General features: G+C 50.6%; 1 protein-coding gene across 3 annotated transcripts in view; it reads right to left on the bottom strand.

Annotated features, from left to right (window-relative positions):
* Positions 1-27953, bottom strand: part of OLFM2 (olfactomedin 2) — a 59723-nt gene that overhangs the window by 7654 nt on the left and 24116 nt on the right. The window contains exon 1 of one of the 3 annotated variants that reach the window (XM_045774439.2): positions 4561-4703. The exons of the other annotated variants lie outside the window; for them this stretch is intronic. Within the exon in view, the coding sequence (XP_045630395.1) occupies positions 4561-4587 (27 nt within the window). The 5' untranslated portion in view covers positions 4588-4703. Of the gene's footprint in view, positions 1-4560; positions 4704-27953 lie in introns of those variants that run through there. 3 annotated transcript variants of the gene reach the window in all.

The raw sequence follows: 27953 nt of genomic DNA, 5'->3' as shown, positions 1-27953 counted from the left end.
TCTGAGAGGCATGCTGCAGACGGTTTTCCAGGGGAGCCCACTGGGACCTGTGCTCCAGGTGCCCACAGCAGCGCCCAGCTCCTTAGCTGATCTTGCATGGGAGTCCGTCACTTCCCCTACCAGTTCCCAGCGGTATCACCTCCCAGGTGAACACTTGCACTCAACTCCTCCCCACTAACTCTGCTTCTGAGACAGTCCCACCTACGACAAGAAGGGGGGACCCAAGAACACCTTCCGCCTTGATTCCAGGAGAATGTGAGGTTAGCTTTGTCTCCTTTCATGACAAATCCGGTTCTTTAAAACAAAACAAAACAAAGAACTTGAGTCTAAGCACCCCCATCCGTGTTCCCCTGGCTCTGATCCCCCAGCAATTTGGACAGAACCCCCCCCCCCCAAGATTCTCATTTGTGCAGAGACAATGCAGCCCGGTTCAACATAATTAACATCTCCTTTCTACAATTCCTAGTGTGTCCTTTGAAGCAAACAAGCCATTTTCTCTCAACATACGAAATATTGAATTGTAAAAGAGAAGCAAGATTTAAGTGGCAAGGAGAGAAGGCCTCCACGGCTTTCCTAAAATAATTGTCTGCGTTGGACGCACCTCGCTGAAGTGTTCTCTGCAGCAGTGTAATTAAATGCCTGGGGCTAGGCTGCCAAGTCTCAGCACAGCAGAGATCCAGAGTTTCGCCTGGCAGGTTCAAGTTCAAATACACAGTCAAGTTCACGTCCCCGGGAGCCACTGGAAATGTCCTGGAAGGCTCACTGTTGGAGAGTGCAAATGCCAGTTCTCTGACTGGGTTTAGCTTGGAACCTCGGTCATGAACTCTTGGAGGTCACAGTCCTAGGGATAGAGAATGGCCTATCCTGAGAAAAATGCTGATAACAGCAGGTGTGAGAGCCCAGGAACTGTCCAGGTACAGAAACCTGCGATCAGGTGGCCTGTCCCACCTCAGATGTGGCAAATGAACTGGAGAAGCCAGCTGCTCTCTTGGCTGAGCTGCTGGTTCTGAGTTTAATATTCCTGCTAATGGGCTCTAAGCAGGTACTCTACGCGCTCACGGAGCTGTTTCTCAAATTGTCTTTCCCGGCTGGGATTTTTTTCAAATACTTTCCCCGAGGATGCTGTCCCAATTAAGCAGCAGTCCCCGTAACAGGTCCGGGATTGACACGCAGGAAAAACGTTTCTCGCTGTCACACACACGATCATCATCTCCGCCTAGAGCTCTGCCACCTACATCCTGGTTCCAACACAATTCCGGGTCCCTCCAGGGGTGGAGGGACAGCTACAGATCTCGGGGCAGTCATCCGTGGAGAACTGGCTATGGGGGGGGGGTTAGCCAGCAGGAAGCGAGTGAGCGGCTGTCTCTTAATAAGACAAAGATATTATTGCATTTGAGGCCGGGTAATTTAATCAGGAGGCAGAAGTGGCTTGGGGCTTATATATTTATTTGTACCCTGCCTTGTTCCAGAGGACTCCAAGCGGTTTACAAGGATATGTAAACTACCACACAATAGCTCCACTTAGATAGGAGAGTAGGAATCCGATGTTTCTGGAGGGCAGTCTGCCAATCCGGACCCAACGCCTCAAGGTTTCTGCATTTGCATTTAACCCAGCCAATCCCAGCGGAGGAATTGAGCCCAGGGGAATCGTGCGGACGAGCTTGTGATCGCTACAAGGACGCTCATTAGAGCTTGGTTTCAAATTGGACCACTGGAACTCCCCACCTCCAGCTGTTGGACAGTAGGGGGCTTGATGTCAAAGCTTAAGGCCCAGGCACAGGAGGGAATACTATGCAGCCATGAAAACTGGAAATTAGCAGGGATTTTTATTGCCCTCTTCAGATTGGTCTTCTCTTCTAAATTTCTCAATCCTTTAATTTTTTATTTTTTTTGCAAGGGAGACAAGGAAGAAAGGGAAAAGTGGGGACATAGACAGAGCCAGAAATTAGGCTAAGAAAAACTCATCCCTTTAAAACCCGAACAACCAGCATATGGTCAGGCCATAAATTTGGCTCCAAGTTTCTTAGCAGCCAACTCGAAAAGGAAAAGCTGGTCATTTATGCGGTTCCCCGTGTCCTGAAACGAAAGCACAGCAGATGCTCAGGAGCGAGTTTCACTATTTTCGGTGCCGAGAACAGGCAAGGCTCTCTCCCACGATCCTCCCAAAAAGGAGTCCCTGTGATGTCACCAGCATCTTTCCCGGCCACATTCTCACACTGGGCAGGGGTTTGGGGTGAGCAAAATAGGTGAAGGGGATTAAGAGGCACAAACTTCCAGTTATAAAATAAATAAGTCCCGGGGATGAACAGCACAGCATGGGGAATGTGGTCAATCTATTGTAACAACATCGTACGGGGACGGATGGTGACTACACTTCTCGTCGTGGGCATTGCCTAAGGTATAGAATTATCAAATCAGTATGTTGTACACCTGAAACTAATATAACATTGTATATTTTTTCAATTAAAAAAACTTAGGACATGGGACGCCTGGGTGGCTCAGTCGGTGAAACGTCTGCCTTCGGCTCAGGTCATGATCCCGGGGTCCTGGGATCGAGCCCCACGTCTGGCTCCGGGCTTGGCAGGGAGTCTGCTTCTCCCTCTGCCTGTGCCCCTCCCCCTGCTTGGGCTCGTGCACGTGTGTGTGCTCTCTCTCTCTCAAATAAATAAATAAAATCTTTTTTAAAAACGCTTCTGACAGAAACAACTCATTTCCTTTGGCTGTTTCTTACGCCTACTCAGAGGGTAGAATAGAGGCAGGTGGTTAAGAACAGAGTCTGGGGGTCAGGCTGCCTGGGTTTATGTGCTGGCTGGGCCACTCGCTTGCTATCTTTCTGAAGCAAGTCACTTCTTCTCTCCTTGCCTCGGGTTCCTCATCTGGAAAATGGACACAATGACAGCTGTACCTACCTCACAGGGCTGCTGGGAAGCTTGAATGAGTGAATGCTCTCTAAGCACGAGCGATTATGAAAGTCATCAGCATGTAGTGAGCGCTATGTGTTTGCTGCTATTATTATTATTATTATTATTATTATTATTATTATTATTATTATTATTAATACCCTCATGATGCTAAAGCCAATTCACTAACTTCCTAAAGTCAAAGTGGTCTGAGCTTGATGCAGGCACGGAGGTGAGACGATCTGGAGGAACTGGTGAGAGTCCCACGGGGCTGGGGCTGAGACCACAGGATGATGACCTTGGAGAGGAGTGAGCAGAGGAGTGAGCGAAGAGATGGGTGGAGAGGCTTGCTCCGTCCTCACCGCTATGTGGCGCAGTCGGCTGCTGTCCCGGAGTATCTCCGAGATACTACGTGACGAAGGCGAGTCCTGTCTCATCTTGGCTGGCCAGCAATCGGCATGTCTACACCGCGGCCCTTGTCTCTGGTCCACCCTCCAGTCTTCCTGGAACACCCGCTTTTCCCACCTCCAGGCCTTTGCCTTGGCTGGACCCTCTGCCATCAACATTCTTGCCCCATCTCATGGCCGGGCTAACCCTTCCCACTCCTGGGGGCTCTCGCGTAAATGTCTCCTCCAAAAGCAGCCTTGCTGTCCCTGCCCCATGTTACCCACCTCCCAAGGCATCCTGCACTGGCCTTCCCTAATACTTCCACTTCTTCCTCAATGTCAAGCATTGTTCTAAGCACTTTGTAGGTAGGCGATTGGCAGGCACTGTCATTTGGGCCTTTGATAGGGGAAGAAACTGGGGCAGAGCGTTCAGATCTCTTCCCCAGCCTTCACAGCCTGTAGTATGGCCCTGGCCATAAACGCAGACCATCTGGCTCCCCAGTCCACACCTCCAGACCATCTGGCTCCCCAGTCCACACCTTCCCAGTGTTCCTTCAAGGGCTCATCACAGTGGCCATTAGGACCTCATGGGTGTGGCCAATGGCTCAAAGCCTGCCTCTGCCCCTGTCTGCCTGGCTCCTCGACTGCACCCCTCAGGCCCGGCACGCTGAATGTTTGTTGAATGAATGACTGGACAGTGGGTGGTCAGTGGGACAGAGAGCAAACCTCTTGACAGATCCACCGTGCGCTTCCCCTTCTGCCACCGAACGAGCTTTTGTCTGTCCTGAGGAGAGATCAGGCTGGAGACAGGCACCCGGCAGGCTTAGAAGCGCTCACGGCTTCTCCCTGACCGCCGGGATGGCAGAAGGGCTGTGGTGAATACTCAGGGACATGCCTGTCTGCCCCGTCTGAGCTGTGACAGGGGCTGCGTCCCTTTGGAGGGCTTGAGATAATAGCAGGCTGCTCCTGTCAGACTAGGAGACATTGGGCAAGTGCCCCCGAGTGATAAGCTTGATAGGTCTTAAAGACGGTATCAGCCCACCCAGGCCTCCACAGCCTAAGCAGCTGGGGCTTTGCCTGTTCAGCCTATGGCTGGGGGCAACTGTGAGCCCATTCATTCATTCACTCGTCATTCATTCATTCCCTTCCTCCCATCTTGTCCCGAGCAGCTATCAGGCTGGCCCCACAGCACAACCTCTTACCCTCTGAAGCCACCCACGCCTTGGCAGAAGACCCCCAGCACTGCCTGAGCCCCAGTCAAAGCCAGTACTTACGTTCAAGGATGTCTTAGGCTCTGTCATCACAGCACCAACATGGACCAGTAATCAATGACACAGACTTTCTTGGGAAATGCGGGAGGAGACACAGTCTTTCAGTTCGACTGACCTCCCCCACTGAAGTCCAAGGAAGGTGTGGAGAAGGCTTGCCTTGCGCAAGTATTTACACACCCAGTCCATTCCGTCGGAGTGTGGCTCACACTGTGCTGGAACCACCATGAATCCCTGCAGACAGCCCTAAAAGTAGGGTTTATGGGCAAGGGTTTACATTAAGGCTAGGGATTCTCATACAAGGGTCACACCCGTCATCAGACAAGCTTGCTTTGAGAAAGTGCAAGTCCCCACCACGCCCGCCCCTAACACTCAGGAACACCCTATTTGAGGAGACCTTTCTGAGAGGGAACAAACCTTCTCCGAAGCCTGCTGAGTCTCCCAGGCCTCCTTTCAGATCTCCAATGACTCCTGAGCTCTTTATCACCCCAGGGCCTTTGCATTTGCTGCTTGCCACACAGTTGTCCAGGTGAGCCATAAAAAGGGCCTCCCCAGGGTAGATGCAATTGGCACAGACAAGTCAGAGCTCACAGGATTTGCTGAGAGGCCAGACATGGGTGGAAGGAAAGAGGAGGGAGATGAGCAATAGGGTGGGTGGGTGGACGGGGGTGTCGTTTACTGAGATGGAGCATGCTGGAGGAGGGGCCTGTGGCAGAGGGAGGGGGATGGACATCAAGAGTCTGGCCTGAGATGTGCGTTTGGGTGCTGCCTGCAGAGGGATGGGGTTTAAAGTCACAGAATAGATGAAGGGGAGGAACAGACACCAAGCACCCCCACTGAGCCTTCATATTTTATTTAACACTTGAGGGGTTGCCCTTTGCTATGGACTGAATGTTTCTGTCTCCCCAAAATTCGTATTTAAAACCCAACCCCCATGTGACGGTATTTGAAGGTGAGGCCTTTGGGACTGAGACTGGTGCGCTGATAAGAGGCCCCGGAGAGCTCCCTCCTCCCGCCTCCCTCCTGACCCGTGAGGACACAGTGAGAAGACACTGTCTATGAGCCAGGAATCTGGTTCTCTTCAGACACTGAATCCGCCAGCACCTCAATAGACTCCGCAGCCTCCAGAATTGCGGGAAATAACTCTCGGTTGCTTAAGCCCCTCCGTCTATACTTTGTGTGTTCTACAGCCCAAACACACTAAGACACTAAGCTGCTTTACAAACGTGGAGTCCTCATAGCCTCCTCTCACACAGTGACACAGGTACTAACAAGTGCTCCATTTTACAGGTGGAAAAACTGAGGCACAGAGAGGAAAGTCAGTTGTCTAAACTCACGTTGCAGATAAGTATCCAAGCCAGGATTTGGACCCTGGCTGGTCAGACTCTCAAATCCTTGCTCTTAGCCATGATGCTCCGGGGAGAAGAGTCTCTCCCACCGCAGAAGCTTGGCCGCAAGACCGACAGCTCTGATCCGTTCTCCCCTGAGAAGCCAGTCACTTCCACACTGAGCCCTTCGTGGCTCCAGGTGCCCTCCACATAAAGCCAGCCACTAGTCCTGCCCCGCGGAGCCCGGCTGAATTCTCAGCCTCCCCACTTGCTGGTGTCCACCCCACACGGTTACTTTAGCTCCCTTCTCCTGCTGCTGGACTTTCGTCTGTGCTCTGTCCTTTGCTTAGGACACTCCCCCCTCCCCTTCACATGGGGAAACCTGCTCAGGCCTCCGCAGGGTGGGGTGCTCTGGTTTCGATGCTTTAAATGGCATTTTTAGTATTGCCCCCCAAGACAGACACACACAGACTCCTGCGACCATGGGATATGCCTGTTCTATGCAAAGAGGGGTTCCTTCAGCACCACGAAAGTGGTAGTGCTAATAATAATAATTAATAATAGCAGCAGCAGCAGCAGTAACAGCTAACATTGGTGGCACATATCCTGTGAGCCAGGCCCTATTCCGGGTGCCTTGCAGCTAATTTCTCACCAATCCTCATAAGAACACTACGCAGTTGAACCAGAATAAATGCTCAATTTCTGGATATGCAGCTATCCTATTGTGAGTTCCTAAGCAGATCACCTGGCCTTTGTCATTTGGAAAAAGGAGATCAAAACTGTCCTCTGCTCCCTGAACGTGCACACACACACACACACACACACACTCTTAAGTGTAAGCCGCTTGACAGCTTCCCCTGCTCTTTATGGTTGGGAACTACATTTCCCACACTGCCTTGCTCTCTGGCTTCCAGGAAGATGCAGCCAATGGAAGCATTCAGGGAAGATCTGAGGGCGGGACAAAGGGAGAAGCAGGGGTATTTCGCCCCTTGTTCTCTCCTGTGTTCTGGCCATAGCTACATCTCCTCTGTGGCTTCAGCTTTCACGAATAGTTCCACTCCTGGACTCTGTTTGTACCACCTTTTCTATCTGACCCCAAGTCCTAGGGGACAGAGGCTCTCTGCTGTTGCTAGAATAGTTCCATGTCCCTTGCTGACTTTTTCTAAATAATTTTTTTTATTCTGGAATAATTTTAGATTTGCAGAAAAGTTGTGAAGATAGGATGGAGAGTTCCCATACTCCCTCCACCCGATTTCCCCTATTGACAACATCTTATGTACCTACGGTACACTTGTCACAAGAAACCAACATTGGTGCACCACTATGACTAAATTTCAGACTTTATTGGATTTCCCCAGTTTTGCCACTAATGTCCTTTTCCTGGTCCGGAGTCCCATCCAGAATCCCACATTGCATTTAGTCCTCACGTCTCCTTCTTCTCCTCCTTCATCTCTTTGATCCCCCGTCCGTGATCGTTTCTCAGCCTTTCCTTGTTTCTCAGGACCTTGACAGTTTTGAGGACTAGTGGTCAAGGACTTTGCACATGCCCCACTGGCTTTGAAGGGCAGGAACCAGGTCTTAATTTCTCCCCGCAGTTCCCTGGCGCACCGCCCGATGCCTGGCACACAGTAGCTGCTTTATAGACACTTCCTAAGTGAATGAATACATGAATGGCAATCATTTATTTCTTTATTCTCCCACACCCCGTGTTCTGTAGGCATCCCTGCCAGAGGCTAGATCTAGAAAAGTTCACAGTGAAATAAAAGCTCTTCTCTTTTCAGAAGGGTTCCTTTTTGATCCTTTCTTTGTAGACATCAAGGATTCATTTCTTTAATATTTAGGGGTTTTTGTACCAAAGAGAAGCAGCTACATTTGCATCAGACATCTCATTTTTCAAGGCAAGTAAGAGAGATCTTTCCAGTAAGACGGGTTTCTTCCTTCCCAGAGCTGTCACTTGATTTCTGTGCTTGTCCCTCCCAGGCCTTTGGGCCGCTGGCAGGGGCAGGGTGGGGGTTTGGGACTCTGAAATCATCCACGCTTTGAAGTCCTCTCTGTCACAGCCCAAGGAAGCTTAATTAGAACCCCACAAAGTTGCTGAGACTGAGCCAGCCTCAGGAACTGGTGCAGGAGCCTGGCTGGTGATGGAGATGAATTAACAGCTTTATTTCCCATCCCTCTGAATGGCTCAATATTTGCCATGGGGACCTGGAGGCCTGCCTTTGGGTACACAGAGTGTGCCCCTTTTCTAACAGTAGCAGGTCAAAAATGGGAACTCCCTTTAACTATGCAGGCCTGTGGGTCTGGCTGCTTTTTATTTCTCAGCCCTGGCAGGCGAGGCTGAACGCAAGGACATGAGGAAAATGCCCCCATCGAGGTCATTTGCCCCGCCACCACGGTCCCCGCTGCTGGAAGACACTGGCCCGGGTTTAATCTCTTGCCTGAAGTTTGTCTGAAGTAAAAATGAGCCTGGGTGAGGTTTCCGACACTTCCCTCGACTTACAGGAATTCAATTTCTAGACTGGGCATAAATTTGCAGCCATCACGCCCGCGGTGGGGGCTGGGGCTGGGCATATTGGCTGGGGATGGATTTCTGAAATCAATCTGTCGGCGCGTGGAAAAGGTCGTCATGGGGGAAATTTATCTTCCGTGGCTGGCTGAGGCATTTCATGCCGATAGCCAGGGACGCCCCTGCACAAAATGGAGGTGTTTGCTGCGAGGCTCCCTGGTGGAGGCTGGAAGGAGGAAACCTTGAAGGCTGGATCATGTGGTCAGGAGGTGACAGGGGACCAACCTGCCAGCTAATAACTCACAGGGATAGCCAGGTGCTAGCACTGCCTGAAAACCCACTTCCACCGGCTCCGCATATGCCCTGGGGGGCTGCAAGCTAATATGGGGTCCAAGCCTTTTGCCACTTGGCTGCATCTTTGACAAACATCCCGGGGTTTCAAGGAAGTGAATCGCAAAGGCATTCAGTTCCTCCAGCCAAGGTGAGGCCACAGAGCACGGTCATGGAGGGCTCTGACTCTGGAGCCAGGCACCCGAGTTCAAATTCCAGCTCTGCTGTGTGACCTTGGGCAAGTGACAGCCACCCCAAGCCTCCGTTTCCCCGACTGTAATATGGGGCTGAGAATAGAAGTGATGTTATTGAGATTGTTGTTAATATATTCAAATGGCTTAACACGGGCAATGTATACACAAGGGAGTGCCATAAAATTGATGATCGAATAAAAATAAGCAGATAGGTGCTGACAGGGAAACATACAAAGGCAGCCCAGGATCTGGGGGAACAGACAGTCTGCATTTAAATCCTGGCTCTGTGTTACCTTAGGCAAGTTACTTACCCTCTCTGAGCCTCCGTGTGCCTATCTCTCAAAGGGGAGGCGGGGTGATGACAATGTTGGTGTTTTGAGGGTTAAGGGAGCTAATATATTTGAAAGACAAGTGAAGGGGCAAATATAAAACAGTATGACAAGTGCCGTGCTGGGGGCAGTACAGGATACTGTAGGCAGAGGCTGACTACAGATCCTGGGTTTGAGGGTTCAGGGACAGCCTTCCGGAAGAAGCCATAGCCAGACAGCCTGGATGAATGGGCAGGAGTCAGCAGGGTGAGTGAGAGGGTTCTAGGCAGAGGGAGCAATGTGGGCAAAGACCTGGAAGGGAGAGAACTGGGCATCCCACAAGTATTTTTTGAGCACCTACTATGTGCTGGGCACGCTTTACGCACTGGAGACAGAGCAGCAAAGGAGACAAAGATCCCAGGCCTCACGCCAGTTCCACTCTGGTAGGCAGAGGCACAACACACTCGGAAGTTGTGCAATGGAGTGCCGAAGCTCAAATCAGGAGGTGGGAGGTGAGCCGGGAATTCTGCTAGTCTGTCCAGATCCTCTCTCCCCACTCCTCTATCCTCTCTGTGCTCTGGGAGGCTGACCCCTGCAGCCCTTGCCTTCCGGAACCCCATGCCGTCCAGCGTTTGGTGGAACCCAGTCAATGACAGCAGCCATAGGAGACAGGGGTGCAGAGGAGAGAGAGTTTGGCGGGGGCAGCACAGTTCAGCCCGTAACCATGTGTGAGTAGGGAAGGAGCTGGTCAGGAACATCATGGAGGATGGACTGGCCCGAGCAAGACAGAGGCAGAGAAATCCACCAGATGAGCACATCGGAGGGCTGACTTGGCCCATCCTTGTGAGTTTTCCAGAGCTTTCAAAGAAATGAATCTCAAAGACAGAAAACAGCTCCAGCCGTGAGACACATCCTCCTCTCAGAGGGGAGGGGGCAGTGACAGCCACCAGGGTCACCGGAGCCCTTTGTTAGCGAGAATGGGCCACTTGAAGGGAAATCGATCCCAGCTAAGCTTCGAGCAGCTGCTCCCAGCCAGCGCTGCCAGAGAGAGGCCCTTTGCCCCTTCTCCTCCAGGTCTGGGACGGGAGCCAGCAGGAGCCTGAAAATTGTTCTGCCAGGTGGCAGGTCCCAGAAGAGCCTTCAATCAGCATGCATTGTGGTCTCCATCCCAGGTGGCATTTCAGCGTTACCTCCAGCCTCGGTACTAAGCACAGACCAGCTTCACATGTAATGATTATTATTGTCCTCAGCCTTGCCAAGCACTGCCTGTGTGCCAGGCACTATGCATGCACAGTGCATGTGCGAGGGACCTCTTAGTGTCACTTTCTAGCCACGTGACCTTGGGCAAGTGACTTGAACCTCACCGTGCCTCAGTTTCCCCATCTGTGAAACAGGGTTGTTGTGGAGGTAAATGAGTGTCTGTGAACCATACAGACTAAGAACTGTGTAAGGTGAGGGAGGAAAAGTCGAGAGGTGGCGCCTGATATGGAACAGAGAGGAACAGAGGCCATGCTAGATGTTTCCACGGAGGGAATTTAATATGGTGAGTGTGATACTGAGGAGCCAGAAAGGCTGAAAGAGGTAAGTGGGGGGAGTGAATGAACAAAAGAATAGTAAATTCAAGAAGCTTCAGAGCTGGCGGGGCAAAGGGAGGAGGGGTGTTACCAGAGCCCAGGAGCCGGGACCACTAGGCAGGAATCGTGGCCACCTGAGTGGAGGATAGGTGGGAGCTGGACCCAGGGAGGAGACAAGGCCACAGCCTACAGCAAAGAAAGGAGGGGAGAAATCCTCTGGCTTCTCTCTTTGTCCCACCTCCAACTGCCAGCACAGGCTCTCATTGGCTGAACCAAACAGGAAGCCAGTGAGCAAGGGAACTTGGGAGATGTAGTTTTCAGGAGTCAACTGCCCTGTGATACAGAGAACAAAGGAAGGGCAAAGAATAGATCTCAGGAATACCAGGTAATTGACCAGCCCACAGGACTGTGGCCCCATGCCGCCTCTCCCTAAAGTTGTCTCAACCACCAAGCTACAAACTTACAGAGCATTTGCTCAGGTCAACAACTGTCCCATTTCATGCCCCACATTAAGTCTGATGGGATAGTGATGATGCTGGATCCTTCTTGTCCATAGTTAAGAACTAAGTTTAAAAGTCACCTCCTCGGAGAAGTATTCCCTGATTACCTCCTTAAAGAAGCCCTTTTCTGTCCCCATCTCCCTGCCTGCCACTTGTCGTGGTAGACATCTTACTGTACACATTTGTTGGCTGGTGTGGTTCTTTCCCACAGGGAAGTAAATGTGCAAGTACAAACTCCTCACACCTTGGCCACTACTATGTTCCCAATGCATAGAACAGCACTTGGCACATAGTAGGTGCTCAATAAATGTTTGCACAGTGTTTTTTACAAAGCTGCTTCTTTATATATTAAGTGGTGGGGCTGGAATTACAAACACAGGTCTGTGGGGCTATACAGATTCTGGTGTTTCTACTCTGCTGCCCTCCAGCCAAATCCCAAGACTCTCCACTCTGTGCCTCCTTCAGGGCTGAGAGTAAACATCACCGCCTCCAGGAAGCTGCCCCATCCCTGCAGACAGATCAGAGACCCCTCCCCTGGTGTGTCTCCATAGTTCTCTACCCCTTACCTCTCACAAGGTTCTTATCTTTTATACCTTCCCTTGCCTGGGTGGGCGTCTGTGTGCCCTACTAAGCCGTGAGCTCCACAAGGGCAGGACTGGATCTACTTTCCCACTGGGGCCCCAAGACCAGCACATGCTGGACAGAGTAGGCAGGCCTCATCAGGATGTGAATGAATGAATGAATGAATGAATGAATGAATGAATGCCTCCTGCACACTCCAAGTCCTTCATGGGACTTCATTCTCCCACACTCTGTGCCCACCCTCTCTCAGGCTCACCTCCCTTCTTCCCCCTTCCTTCTCAGGGTGGGTATGAGGGCTCTGGGTTTTGAAGGAGTCATGCGGTCTAAGGCAGTTGGGGGTAGCTTGGAAGCACATAGACCCCCAGAGCCTAAAAACTTGAGTTCAAATCCTGGCTGCTCCACTTTCTAGCTGTGTGACCTTGGGCAAGTGATTTAACTTCTCTGTGCATCTGTTTCCACATCTGCAAAATGGGTAGCAGTGTCTTTCGATAGGACCACGGGAGAATTAAATGAGCTGTTCTGACCAGCTCCAGGGCAGCATCTCTTCCTCTCAGTTCCCATCTGCAATTCCCAGACAAGTCTGGGAAGCAGAGGGCTGAGTCTCTGGCAGTTAATGAATCCAGAAAGGATCTCAGCTGTGTCAGGGGAGCCCTGGTGCCAAGCTGGCCTGGTTTTCATCCCGAGAGAGCTGACGACAGGTTCTGGTGTCAGACATCCGCGCTATGATTGGCATAAATGCCTGGTGCTCCTGTGACCCTGTTCAATAGAGCCTGGGGTATAGGATATGCTCTTGGGTCTCTGCCCAGATCTCCTCACTGGGCACACCCACCCCACAGATGCTGGGAGTGGGAGCTCACAGCTAGCACCTGTGACCTTTTCTGGAGACCTGCCCTTGGCTTTGGGGAATCACCACACCCTGGAGAGGCCTGAGAGGTATCCCCTACCCCTAGGAGCAGCCAAAACTGGATTGACACAGTGGTCCAAAAGCCCACCTCTCCACAGTGCAAGTTACATTCTAGAGGCACTGCCACCCCCGTCGAGCAGGCCAAGCCTGGAATTTACCTGAGACTGCATCCATCCCCTCCCCACTGCTGCTTCCCTTACCCTCCACTCACAATTAATCATGTGCTCCAAATCCCTGACTCAGGTTCTTCTTGGGAACCCAACCTAAGACGGAGGGGAACAATGAACATTCAACCTAAGGGTGTCTATGTGGGTGTCCCTTCCAACCTCACATTCACACCCAGGCACCAAGTTCTGTCATTTCCACCTACATGTGCAATCTGCCTGCCAATACTGGGAGCAGCTCTGGCTTCAAAATGCATCCCGAGTCCTGCCCAGTCCAACCAGTCTCCGTGTGCAACCCCCATCACTCTTCGGGGCTCGCTCTGTTGCATTTTCCACATAAAAATTCACTACCCCCTGGGGCACCTGGGTGGCACAGCGGTTAAGCGTCTGCCTTCAGCTCAGGGTGTGATCCCGGCGTTATGGGATCGAGCCCCACATCAGGCTCCTCCGCTATGAGCCTGCTTCTTCCTCTCCCACTCCCCCTGCTTGTGTTCCCTCTCTCGCTGGCTGTCTCTATCTCTGTCAAATAAATAAATAAAATCTTAAAAAAAAAAATTCACTACCCCCGATCCTGCATTAAAATTTATCTTGTTTCTTGTCTCTCTCCTCCATGATACTGTCGGCTCTCCAAGAGCAGGGATGTTTATCGCTTTGCTCATCACTGTGTCCTCAAACTAGAACAGTGTCCAGCACATAGTACGTGCTCAATAAGCATTTCTGGAATTAAAGACGGAATCTTTGAATGCATTCACTTACAGACAGCTTTAATCACGTCTTTCTCGTACAGCTTTACAATTTCCAATTCTTTTACTCACTTCTCCCCATCTCAACAGTCATCTCCCCAGGGAAGGTGCCTCTGCCCTGGTGCCGCTGCTGACACCCTGGGTCCAAAGCAGCCAGAGGGCGCCTGTGAGAACCTCAGGCCATATTCTTCCTCTGTCTAGAACCCTCCATGGCTCCCACCTCCTCTGGGCAAAATCCTCGCCACAGCCCAGAGGGCCCCGCACGATCTGCCCCTTCCCTCCCTTCCCTGCCCCTGCCCCTCTGTCCCTCTGTCCCTCTCTCCCTCTCCCTCACTCTGCTCCAGCCATGCGGGTCTGTTTCCTGTTCCTGCAATGCCTCAAGCCTGCTTCTTCCGTATCAAGTCTTCGCACTGTCTGTTCCCTCTGCCTGGAACGTCCCTCCACCTCCTTCAAATCTTTACTTAAATGTCACTGTTTCCAGAGCCCTTCCCTGGCGGCTCCCACCCCGGTCAAAACTACAAGTGTCTCAGCACTACCCACCCCCTCTCTACCTTACCAACTTCTGATGCCTTTGTGCACTGACTGTGTGTATTATCATTCTTCCCTCCAGAACGCCAGGCAGGGATTTTTACCTGTTTTTGTTCACTGCTATGTCGCCAGCACCTACAATAGTATCTTGCACACAACAGGTACTTGGTACTGGTTTGTTAAAATTCTGCACAAACACGCCATGAGGTAGGGACTCGAAGTGTCCCCCTTACACAGATGAGGAAACCAAGGCCCAGAGGGGAAGTCATGGGTCAGGGAGTGGGCCCATGCGCTGGGGCCACGGCCGTTTCCGTGGTGTGCAAGATTGTGTGTGACTGTGTGTCGCGTGTGCTGGTCTGAGCCTGAGGGGTTGTATCTGCCTGAACATGGACACAGGAGGCTGTTCGGACATGTTCAAACAGATTTTGCATGTGAGTTTCTGCGTGTGGAAGGGAGGCAGCAGGCCAGACCACAGGCAGGTGCAAACGTGTGTCCGTGTACTCGCTGTGGGTATGCACGGGAGGATGGGAGTCTGTGCAACCATAGCCAAGCTGTGTGCGTGTGTGTGAGTCCGTGTGTGTGTGAGTGTGTGTGTGCGCACGCGCGCGTGTGGGGTAGCTCTGAGAGGCTTGGATGGGGTTGGAACTGAACTTGAAGAAATGTGGTGGGTGAGGGAAGAACCCCATCAGCCACAGGCCTGTTATTTATAGACGGATCTTGGTTCATAAATTCCAAATGTTTTTTTTTTTTTTATCTCTCTCACTGCCAGGCCCCTATAAATATTCATGAGCTTCCTGCCTTGGAATATTTAAGTAGTTGAAAGGAGGAGTGGGTGGACCATGAGGGGAAGGAGAGGGTCTCCTGTGGTGCTGGGAGGACATGCGGGTGGGGAGAACGGGGGTCTCTCTGGATTTGCATTCTCCCCTCCGGGCTCCCCTTCCAAGCTGCAGCTGGCAAGATGGGGAAGGTTCTCAGCCAATACAGAGATCTCCCAATGCCTATTATTATTCTTCCCCAGTGTCTGTGGAAAAATACCACCCACTCCGGGGGCAGAGAAGGTGTCTGTGCTGTTTTCTCAGCTCCGGCTTGGAAACTCATTACCCTGGGACCCCCGGCTCAGGAGGGAGGGGGGAGACCCCTCACATGTGCCAGGAGGCAAAGGAGCTCTGCAAGCAAACCACGGGGAGGGCATACGCAGCCCCCTCCCTGGCCCCAAGGAGAGGGACGGGTCACAAAGATGGGTCCATACAGGAGGAGATCAAGCGTGCGTGTGTGACTCTGCAGGTGTGAGCGTGTAACTCTCTGAATGTGTAAGAAACTGTGGCAGTCAATACAACTGTTCACAACTTTCCCACTGCTTCTCTCTCAGGCACATGATAGCGTCGTGCTTCCCCGGTGTGGCCCTGTGACTCCCTCTAGCCAACGTTGTGTGAGTGTTAGTGACTTCCCGGTGACAGCTTCAAGAGCCAGTGCGTGATTTGCCACGTTCCTGTCTCAGCAATTGTGGAAGTGTGTGTTGATGAGAAGCCTCTGTCAGCTGGCGTCCCCAAGTGACCACACAAGGCAGAGACCCCTGTCAACTGCATGAGCTCATTTGAAGAGTGACATAGATGTGTGGCACGTCTGTGTCTGTGTGGCCGAGAACATGCAAGTGTGTGAGCACCAGCGAGTGTATGAAATTACACATATGCACGTGTAAACCAGGGATGAGTAAGAGTGTGCAAGACTGTGGGGGAAAGACTGTGAATGTGAAAGGCAAGGCACTGCACTGCACACCTCCAGGGGGCGCTGTTCTCAGAGCACACCACTCCCCCTAGAATCATGCCAATGTCACCAATATGAAAGTGGGACGCTGTGTCTGAGTGTGCTGCTTTGGCCGGCTGACAGTGTGTCTGTGAGACTGTGATGTGGTCTGTGCACGTATGCACAAGGATTTGTGTGTGCCTGCTGTGTCACTGTGTACATCTGTGCAAAGCATGTTGCTGTGTGTTTGAGGCACAGGCGTGGGTTTGGTGCTGTGTGTGTGTATGTGTGTGTGTCTGCTGCAGTGTGAATGTGTGAGCCCCTGGCGTTATGTGCCTGTGTGGAACGTAGGGATTGCTCTAGTCTGCATCACAGTGGTCACAGTCAACATGGAGGGAGGGACAGCCACCCTGGGCATTCCCAAGCTGTCAGCTCTGCTGAGCATGTTTCTAGGCTCATGGGCCTGTGCTGGCTCAAACTCGGGTCCTAGGATGATCTTACATTGGAAAATAAAATTCATGTCCCCTCATTCATCCTGGGACATGCCATGTCATTTGCAATGGCCATTAATCACAGAGGTACTCCACTTTGAGGGAAGAGTTTCAAGTAGGGAGATCCCCACAAGGGAAACCTGCTCTCCCTCAGCTCCCCCAAGATAAGCCAATTTTCTGTCATCCTGAGCTCTGCTCTGGTCTATCCCAGGACCTGGGTTTGGCCTTGTCTATCTCAGGTTTCCACCATACCCCCATGCACTCAGGACCTAGATTTGTTCCTGGTCTCCTGGGACCAGGCTTATCTTTGGTCTATCCCCGGACGCAAGTTCAGCCTTTGTCTACCCAGGGTTTGGGCTGGACCCTCATCTGTCTCAAAGTCAACCACAGAGTATCTTAAGACCTCTGGGGAGTATCCCTGTTCTGTCCCAGGACTTGAACTATTCCCCAGTCTTGGAACCTGAGTTGAGCCTGGTCTTTCTCAGTATCGGGCTCTACCTTGCCTGAGCTTGACCTTCATAATCGGCTGAATAACCCATTAGCTGAAGCTTCCTCTTCCTGAGCATCTCCCCAGTCTTGGAGCTCAGGCCTCTGAATGTCCACTGCAACTGATTGTTGTGTCCCAGGATTAACGAGGGTAGGGGGACTTTATTTTCCAATGCTATTACCTAAAAGTCATCAAAGTGGATTTTATGGGTCTTTTTCAAGGATTATTACAAGACTTTCTTGATGCGCTATTACAAACGGCATTAATCTCCAAGAATGGGGGACTTTATGAGAACCCATCACAAATCTTACCTCGTAAATACTGGAGTTGGACATCTGAGCTCTCTCTAGGCTCAGAGGCCAAACCTCAGGCTAGGAGTTCAAGAGGGGACTTTGAAGAAGGCTTTCTTCATGGTTATGTAGCACGGAGAAGGCATACTGTTGTGGGGCCCCTTGAACTAAGCAGAAAGATTCTAGACATTCTCCATTCTCCTCCAACCTTCCCTGATTTCCCAGGGAAAATTACAGCCATAAAATGGAATCCCTCTTCTCCTGTCATCTTGGTCCTAAATTCCTGTTACAATGGAGGAGCTGCCCTTCATCCTAAGGTTCATGCAGCTGTTCTTGTTTGGTCCTTTTCTCCCTTCTTGGGAGTCTTACACAATCAATATCCTGTCTTTGTCTTGCATATTCAACTTCTCCCTTTCAGGCAGAACTTTCTCATTAATTTTTAAATGAACTCAAATCTCCCCTATTAAAAAACCAAAATGCCTTACTTGATTCCTCCTCTCATCTGTCTCCCACTTTTCTCTTCTTCCTAGTTGCCTACACTAACCCCTCCTCCACCACTCTGACCTAGTTTTTGACCCCATCATATCACCAACACAGCTCTTGCAAAGTCCACCAATGGCCTCCACGTTTCTAAATCCAATGGACACTTTTCGGCCCACCATCTTTCTTGACCTCTCAGCAGGATTTGACTCTGTTGAGTGCTCTCTTTCTTGATACATTTCCTTCCCTTGGACACCATGACACATGCTTGCATGCTTCCCTCCTACCTCAATGCATCTCCTTTTTCTCTTCCTCCACCTAGCCATTAAATGTTACTCTAAACCAGGGAATCTCAACCTCAACACTAGTTATATTTTGGCTGGATAACAATTCTGTGCCCTATAGGATGTGTAGCAGCTTCCACCCACTAGACACCAGAACTACCCCCTCCCAGTTGTGACAATAAATGTCTCCAGATATTGCCAAATGTCTCCTGGGTGTGAAATCGCATCCAAGTTGAGAACCACTTACCCTTGCCAAAGCTTCCATCACCACCTGCATGCGTGAATGTCCTCAGAACTCCAAACCCATATATACAGCTGACTCTTTGACCTGCCCCACTTTGGATGTCTCAAAAGCATCTCAATCCCAACATGCTCCAAATGAAATGCAAGAGCTCCTCTTGAACCTAGTTCTCATCATCTTCATAGCACCTTCTCCTCCCACTGCTGCCAAGTCAGTGGTTCAGATGTCCAGGCATTATCCTCACCCCCATTTCCATTCCCTCATCAAGTCTCATTGATTTTAACTTCTTGATATTTTGTGTTCATCCATGGCCCTCCAAAAATTTTTTTTAAGATTGATTGATTGATTTGAGAGGGGGCAGAGGGAGAGGGAAAGAGAATCTCAAGAAGACTCCCTGCTGCATGAAGCCTGATATGGGGCTTGATCTCACAACCCCAAGATCATGACCTGAGCTGAAATCAAGAGTCAGACTCTCAACAGAATGAGCCACCCATGCACCCCGGTTTTCACCATCTTTATCGCCACAATTGAGTCCAAATGGTCTACTCTCACAATTCAGAAAGTCTATTTGGTCTACTTTTTTTTTTTTTTTTTGACAGAGAGAGAGACAGCGAGAGAGGGAATACAAGCGGGGGAGTGGGAGAGGGAGAAGCAGGCTTCCCGCTGAGTGGGGAGCCCGATGCGGGGCTCGATCCCAGAACGCTGGGACCATGACCTGAACCAAAGGCAGACGTTTAACGACTGAGCCACCCAGGCACCCCAGAAAGTCTATTTGGTCTACTTTGATCGACCTTTTCTCTTGCCAGTCCACTCTACACATGAGAACCTCAGGGAACTTTCACAATGCATAGCTGATCAGAACATCCTCCCAATTGAAACCTCATTGGTAGATTCCCTTTATTCTTAGGATACAGATAAAACTCCTTAACACAACCACAAAGCCCTGCAGGTCTACCTTTTACTTACCTCTGCTTTCATCCCACACAGTCTTTCCCCGCCAAGGTCTTCTTTAATCTGTCATACTGTCTACACTTTCTCTCACCTCAGGGCCTTTGCAAAAGAAGTTCCCTCTGCCCAGAGCACCCTTTGCTCTTAGCTTCAGATCCCAGCTCTTGCTTCCTCCAACCTTCCAAATTAGATCAAATCCCCTTATTAGAAGCTCCTATAATACCAAGGATCTTTTCCTGAAAGCTGTTATCACAGCTGCCACTTATATTTATTTGTGAATATTTGATTATTATCTGTCTCCCCATTTTGAAGGATGACCCATGTACTCTGTCTACCTAGCCCACCATCTTCTCTCCTGTGATGTACATAGTAGGTCCTCAGAAGTACTTGTTGAATAAATACATGGATGGAAAAATAGCCCTACTGTTTTCAGGATGAAGTTTGAGTGTCTTCCCTGGCATTTGAGGCTCTCCATCACCTCGAGGACTGAGCTCTCAATCTATGTAAAAGGTCAGGGCAGACACCAAAGGGCACAAGATGCCAAACGGAGAATAATAATTCAGCAGAAGCAGGGAGATGAAGACAAGGGATGACCAAGAGAATAGAAGTCCCCCTGGGAGGGGGGAAATCTTGGGGAGACACTGGCTTTCCATAGAGCACAGAAGGGGGTGCAGACCATTCTCTCGTCCTGGCTATTAAAAGGGAAGATGACCCAGCTGTCATCTGGTCTGCTCTGGTCCCCCCGTCTTTTAGAAATTCTCCTTAGGGGGAGCCTGGGTGACTCAGTTGGTTAAGCATCTGCTTTCAGCTCAGGTCATGATCCCGGGGTCCTGGGATCAAGTCCCATGTCGGGATCCCTGCTCAGCAGGGAGCCTGTTTCTCCCTCTCCCTCTGCCTGTCCCTCTGCTCATGTTCACTCTCTCTCTCTCTCTCTCAAATAAGTAAAATCTAGGAAGGAAGGAAGGAAGGAAGGAAGGAAGGAAGGAAGGAAGGAAGAAAGAAAGAGGAAAGGAAAAGAAGAAAGAGAAGGAAAGAAAAGGAAAGAAAGAAAAGAAAAAAAGAAAAGAAAAGAAGAGAAGAAAAGAAAAGAAAAGAAAAGAAAAGAAAAGAAAAGAAAAAAAGAAAAGAAAAGAAAAGAAAAAATTCTCCTTAGGCCTCATGTTTCTTTCCAGCTACCATCCCATTCCTGTGTTCCTTTTTCTCACCCCTCACATGTGATCCATCAGCAAGTCCTGGTGGCTCTACTTAGACATGTGCCAAATCTGCCCACTGCTCACCATTCTGGATGCTTCTCTCCTGGCGCGGCCACCACTGGCTTCTGCTTGGACTATTGCAGTTACCTCCTCCCTCATCTCCCTGCTTCCACCCTCACTCCCTGAAACCCATTCCCTAACAAGGACATCAGAGGGATCTTTAAACAACGTGAGTCAGATCATGGCACTCTTCCCCACTGCAACTGGTTCAGCAACTTCTCGTGGCACTTAGAATAAAAACCAACAACTCAAACGCCTGGGTGGCTCAGTCAGTTGGGTGTCTGCCTTCGTCTCAGGTCATGATCCCAGGACAGGATCGAGCCCTGCATCGGGCTCCCTGATCAGCAGGGAGTCTGCTTCTCCCTCTGCCTCTGACCCTCCTTCCCACTTGTGCTCTCTCTCTCTCTCTCTCTGTATATATAAATAAAATAAAATCTTTGAAAAATAAAACACCAACAACTCTCTTTGGCCCTGCACCCAGTGTCCCCTGCTGCCCTGTACAACCTCATCCCCTCCTTCTCTCAAGCCACCCAGGCCCTGTCTTGCCCGAAGGCACCAAGCTCGTTCCCATGTCAGGGCATTTGCACTCGTGGTTCCATCTCCTAGAATGCTCTACTCCCACTTTTTCCAGGGCCAACTCTCTCTCATCTGTCAGGTCTCTGCTCAAAGGTCACCTCCTCAAAATTCCAATTAAAGATGAACAACTTCTGGGAATCTAATATACAGTGTGGAGACTATAGTTAACAATAATGTATCATATACTTAAAAGTTGCTGGGGTTCCTGGGTGGTTCAGTAGGTTAAGCATCTGCCTTCAGCTCAGGTCATGATCCCAGTCCTGGGATCGAGCCCCACATCAGGCTCCCGGCTCGTGGGGAGTCTGCTCTTCCCTCTCCCTTGGCCTCCCACTCCCCCTGCTTGTGCTCTCTATCTCTCTCTCTCTGTCAAATAAATAAATAAAACCTTTAAAAAAAAGTTCCTAAGAGAGTAGGTCTTCAGTTCTCACCACACACACATATACACACATATAATTATGTGATGGAGGTGTTAACTAACCCTATTGTGGTAAACATTTCACAGTATATACGTGTAGCAAATCACGTCATTGTATACCTTAAACGTACACAGTTATGTGCCAATTACATCTCAATAAGGATGGAAAAAAAAATGTCACCTCCCCAGAGAGCCTACCCAGATGTTCTGACAATACAAGGCTCCCGGTTACTTCATTTCCCATCTCCTTGTTGTCTTTACAGTGCTTATCTATCTAAAATGAACTTGTTGGGGCGCCTGGGTGGCACAGCGGTTAAGCGTCTGCCTTCGGCTCAGGGCGTGATCCCAGCGTTATGGGATCAAGCCCCACATCAGGCTCTTCTGCTATGAGCCTGCTTCTTCCTCTCCCACTCTCCCTGCTTGTGTTCCCTCTCTCGCTGGCTGTCTCTATCTCTGTTGAATAAAAAATAAATAAATAAAAAAATAAAATAAAATGAACTTGTTTATTTATTTGCTTACATGTTTATTGTGTGTTCAGTATAAAGTGCACATCGCAAGACTGAAACAGATCCATCATTTTCACACTGTGTCTCAGCACCTACAACAGCATCTGGGACTCTAGGTACTCAATCAGTTTGCCCAGTGAATGAACGAATGCATGAGTAAATGATGGGTCTCTATCATTGCCTTCCCTCCCAGGCCCCGTTCCAAGAGTAGGCTCCTACCTGTAAATCCCCACTGAGCGAGAGACCTCCATAACAACGTGCTCCCAGGTGCCCAAGGTGTCCAGTCTCAGCAAACTGGACAGATGGGATTCCTCATACATTGAAAGAGGCAAATTCTCCAGTCCAGGGAGATGGAATTGGAAAGTCAAGGTTAAGGCAATTAAAAAGTGTAGGGCTGTGGAGCTGAAGGTGCCCGGGGGACCAGGGGCTGCTGGACTGAGGGGCACCCAGAGTGGAGGGGGACAGGAGACTGGGGATTCGCTCCTGAATCCAAAGTAGACCCACCTCCGCCACATCCCTTGCCCTGGTTTAACTCTTGGCACAGCGCTCTTACAGGATTAGAATTTCTCCCTGTTACCACTAAAAGGCCAGCTCCGTGGAAGCAAGCACCTCGGCTGTCTTTCTACCTGGTACATAGTAGGTGTGCAGTATTTGCTACTGAATTGAAGTGAGTATGTGAGCGATAGCTTTCCAAGGTCCTGGAGCCCCAGGTATTGGGTTCTGTGAGATTCCCTGCATTCCTTATCTAAAGCTCCTCTTAAACCAGGCCATTTTAGGGGGCTTTCTATTCCAAACACATTCTCTGACACCCACCCATCCCCAGGCAGACAGACCAGACTGTGATGCTCAGAGGCAAATGAGAACAAAGAGAGATGTCAGGGAAGAGCCAAACAATGAGAAAGAAAACCATGGCTTTCAAGGACTGACTCTCTCAAGCGAGAGCAGGAGAGAAACAGATGAAGCTGGAAGGCAGGAGGGACGCCACGGTGGGGGCCAGGACAGGACGGGGGTGGGGGGATGAGAGAAAAGGCTGGAAAACTAGACACAAAGGACAAGGATCTCTTTGCATTTCAAGGAGAATATTCATAATGGTAATAACAATTCTACTCAATGATAATTATGGTCCCTAACATTCACTGGGCTCTTCCTTGTGCCAGGCACTCTAAGCCATTTGCCAGCACTGGCCACCATAATTAGCTCTGATGGGAGGAGGGAGTCAACAGGGGAGAAACTCAGTTGAGGCAGTCTGGTGAGTGAGGCTGAGCTCAGGACACTACATTCCTGGATGGTGTCGCTGGGTCACCCAGGTGCCCATGTGACTCTGGATTTCCCCTCCCTGCCTATTCTTCCAAAAAGGACCTGAGGGTTCCAAGGCCACTCCTATTGACTTTGAGATCTCACTTTCCCAGGAGTCCAAGGAACTGAGGGGAGAGGGGGGTTGGTCATTCACTTCCCAAAATAGTAGCATGCGGAGGGACGCCTGGTGGCTCAGTCAGTTAAGCGTCTGCCTTCGGCTCAGATCATGATCCCAGGGTCCTGGGATCGAGCCCTGTGTCAGGATCTCTGCTCAGCAGGGAGTCTGCTTCTCCCTCTGTCTGCCAGTCCCCCTGCTTGTGCTCCCTCCCTCTCTCTCAAATAAATAAAATACTTTTTATAAATAGTGGCTTGTGGATACTGGGGTACACGGGAGTTCTGTGATTGTGTGGACACCTGTGTTTATAGGCACCTGTGAGCATCTATGCTCTGGACACATAGGGAACATCTGGGCGCATCTGTGACTAGCCATGTCTATAGGTGCACATTCATTCAACTCCAGGCAGAGGCTGGCGTGCATCAGCAGACAAGTACAAGTATATGTGTGTCTCACATTGTCACCCATGGCCACAAACATTCCCTCCACTCTGACATGGTCATCAACATTCTATTCCCATATGCTCTGTGCACAATCACAAGCCCCCAAGTCCATCCGCGTAACCAGTCTTTATATGTGCACACTGGATATGTTTGTGTCTCTTTGCCTTCTCCTCAAGTGTTTGCGTCCATGTGCAGAGCCACAGCCACATACGTAAATGCGTGTTGCTTATACCCTCAACCAGCTCCGCCACCACGTGTGATCACACAGGTGAACACCCCCCATAAATACCCATGGCTCTCTGTGTGACCCCAAGTGCACGTCTCCCCAGAAGCCACAAACATGTCACACATCTGTGTCCATCCAAGAACACCAGGGGAAATTGGTGAATACACTGGATTTAAAATTTTTAAAAAGAATTCTCATGTTCTTCCATGTATAATCCTCTATGTTCGTTTGTGTCTACCTGCATCCACGAACATTCCCACACTTCTCTCAGTAGGAACTGACATCTGTGTACATTCTGTCAGTGGCACTCTTAGGTCTCCCTGACGAACTCATTAGCATTGCAGTCAGTCCTGAAATATTCCTGCAGAATTTATGCTTTACTAATAAGCCTGGTGTCCTGCTGAGGTCACATGGCACTTGCAAGGGCTAATGGAGCCAGCCTCAGCCAGCAGGGCTGGGGAATCCTGGCCTCCTGGAATAGCCAGAGAATGCACTCACCGTAATGAGCAAACTCCTCTTCCTTCTCACTGCACCAAGCGTCCGAGCCACTGCCTGTTGAGATATGTTTATGGCCCCAACACTACCGTGGCATCGCACAAAGGCTGCATCTCCAGATTTGTCATCGTACAGAAGGCTGTATCACTCATCAGGGCACTCTACACTGAGGGCTGCCTCAACAGACACAGTCATTATACTGTGGGCTGCATTACCTTGTCGAGCATTACACTGATGGTTGCATCATCAAACCTGTCTTTATATGTGAAGACGGAATCATCCTTCTGGTCGTAACACTGAGGGCCCAACCCCCAGGCTGACCATTATCCTGAGGAGTTTTGTAGCCAGAAAATTAAACTTGAGAAGCAACATTCCCCCCTTTGCATTGATAACTCCTCTGAGTGACGTTGAGAAGTAATCCTAAGGGAAGTGGTAGGACCACAGCAATGGGGGAACTGGGGATCCTGAAGTGAGGCACTGGGGAAGGGAAGCTACAGAGGACAGAGGAGCAAATAGGACATCAAGAGCTGGAATTCAACCCTCCTGTTGGGGCTGAAGGGGCCGGGTAAATTCAGAGTGTGTAGCTGCAGGGCTACCTGACTAGCTCCTCCTGGAAGCTATACATATTGTCATGCCTCCGCTATTCCTGCCAGGGAGGGCTGCAAGACATACCTCGCCATGCCCTTGAGGACAGATGCCTCACCTGCCAGTGTAGACCTCCACAGCACAGCATGTGAGCCATGCTGTGACAGGCCCCGTCATGTGCCACATCCTCTGTTGGGCTCCACGTGTCCTGTGGCACCCCGACACACTCAGGCGTGCTATGGCCAGACGTTCCCATATGAGACGCGCTCTGACCTGCTCCAACACATCCCATGGGCTCAGACATGCCCGGCCGCCATCAGATTCTCCTTATACAAAGGGGCATGCCTGCCATGAAGACATGCCCTGACACGTTCAAACATAATATGACACATCCCGATATGTGAGGCAGTCTCCCAACAGACACGCACCTGCCCCAGAAGGCTCTGAGGGGCTGGCAGGTCTCCAGCCTCTGCCCCTGAGTCTACATGCCTGTGGCCACCTTGCCCTTCCAGGTGGATTGATGGGGAGAAGGCTGTTATAAATTAAACATCGAGACACCGCCTGAGCACTGGACTCTGCCATGTACTCATTGGATGGTTCTCTCCCAGGAGGCTGTGGGACCACAGGGTGGGGGAGAGGGCAGAGGAAGTGGCTCACTTAATTAATTAGTCTTAATTGAGATATCTTTGTAAATATCCCTTTATTGAAGGACACAATCCCATCATTTCCTGGGAGTTTGCTGTTTCTATTTGTCTCCAGCCCCTGAGTATCGCAGAAATGACAAGAAAAGAAAGAGCAATCCAAAGGGCTGCTTGAACCCTAGCCGTGCTTCCGACAATGACAGCAGCACCGAGGGACAGGCAGGGGGGCTCAGAGAGACACAGAGATCCAGGTGGAGTGGCAGGCAGAGAGAGAGAGATACGGGCAGAGAGAGATGGGGAAGCTGCAACACAGGGCAGGAGACAGGACAACAGGCAACAGGGGGGTCACGCGACACCAGCAGAGTCAGGATGCAGGCCCTGAAATGCAGGTAAGAGGGAGAGGCTGCCAGAGACAGGAAGAGAAACTTCAGGACAGGGAGACCAGAAGTGGGGACAGATGGACCACGGCTGGGCAGACAGACCTCCCTCTGCCTTTTCCTGCCTCACCTGGTCTCCCCATCTCCTGGGCAAACTAGCCACTGCAGCAGCAGCAACAATCAAGCCTGATTCCTCTTTGGCCCTTGCTACTCTCCCCTTCTCTCTCCCTCCCCCAATCACCCCTGCAATCATCTCCCTTGTTCAAAATGAGCTTCTGCAGCTGCAGCCCAGACAGCTGTTCCGTCTTGGAGCCAGCACTGGGGCCTGATGGCTGGGTCCTAGAGGGAGGCCTTCCTAGGAGGCAGTGGGGGAGGAGGAATGGGGGGTGGAGGAAAGGGGCTCACCTGGAGCTCGGGCACCCACCCACACCGCACCCTGGGCTCCCATCAAAGCTTGTCTCCAATTCCCAGCACCCCTGGGGGTCCAGACACCCCTTGCCCCCTCTAGGGCCTTCAAGGGCTCACACTGATCTGGCTCATCCTGTCCCATTCACGGAATCCTGCCAACATCCAACATGGGTTCTGGCTCTGTCCTGTCTCAAGAGCCCTCTCAGGTCTGAGAATTCTGGTCTCTCCCTCAACCCCCGTAAGAGTCCTGGACTGTGATACAGCAACTATGGTAACATAGAAACAGGATCTCAGAGAGAGAGAGAAAGAGAAACAGAGAGGCAGACGGACAGGCATAGACCAAGAGATAGGGATGGAACAGATATAGAGACGACACCAAGAGACAGAGATTACGGAATCAGAGACAAAAGAGACACACAGAGACAAGGACAGAGACACACAGAGAGGACATAGGGACAGACAGAAGCATAGAGAGAAGACAGAGAGTAAGACAAAGAGAGGCAGACACTGAGACACAGGCAGACAAACATAATCATCAACATTCACTCAACAAACATTTACTGAATGTCAACCATGTGTTGTCAATACATAGTTAAGACAGAGAGAGGGGAATATAGTTAATGAGACAAAAATACGAGAAAGAGATGGACAGAAACAGAGACTCAAAAGACAGAGTTTAAAAACAGTGAAGCATCAAGGGTGAGACAGAGAGAGCCAAGACTGGGAACCAGACTGCCCCCCTAGGTATCCCAGAGGCAGCCTCTTCCCTCCCACACACAGACAGACCCAAGCCCACATCAAACTCTCTCAAAGCGCCTGGGCCTCCCCCAGATGGCTGCTTTTCTTCCTTGCCCAGCTTTGTGGCTGCTCCCCACTGATGCTTCACAAAGAGACGTCAGCCATCCAGAGTCAGAGGGGAGAAGGATGCTGGGAGAATGAAAGACACCAAGAGGCAGAAACCAGAGCTTCCCTCTGGAAGAGGAAGAAGACAGTTTTAGCCACACTCAAGTGGCCCTATGGCCTAGACCCTTAATGGCTGTCCATGGTGCTGACAGTAGAGACAAAGGCTGCACCTCAAGCCATTCCTTAAGTTGGCATCAAACTTGGGGTGGATGAGGTCTAGGGCGGTGGTCAGAACACACATGGGCTCAGGCTGCTGCCTACCTCACCAGCTCCTCAGACACACTACCTGCCAACCCACCCCAACACCTTTACACACTCTGTTCTCTTGGCCTCTCTCCCTCCACCTTACCAGCTCTGTCTCTGCCCAACTCTTACTCAAACTTCATGTTTCAGGGCAAATGTCACCTCTTCAGGGAAGCCTTCCCTGACCACCCCTTCCCAATTACATGCCATCATGGCTCTGTATCTTCTCCTTCCTGATCCCTACCAAACTGTGATTATATAGCCATTTGCACAATTCCACATTCACTGTGTC

This window comes from Ursus americanus, chromosome 14 (assembly GCF_024610735.1).
Source record: "Ursus americanus isolate L20-20 chromosome 14, mUrsAme1.1.p, whole genome shotgun sequence".
NCBI classification, from domain to species: Eukaryota; Metazoa; Chordata; class Mammalia; order Carnivora; family Ursidae; genus Ursus; species Ursus americanus.
This window is presented reverse-complemented; position numbering and strand designations above follow the sequence as displayed.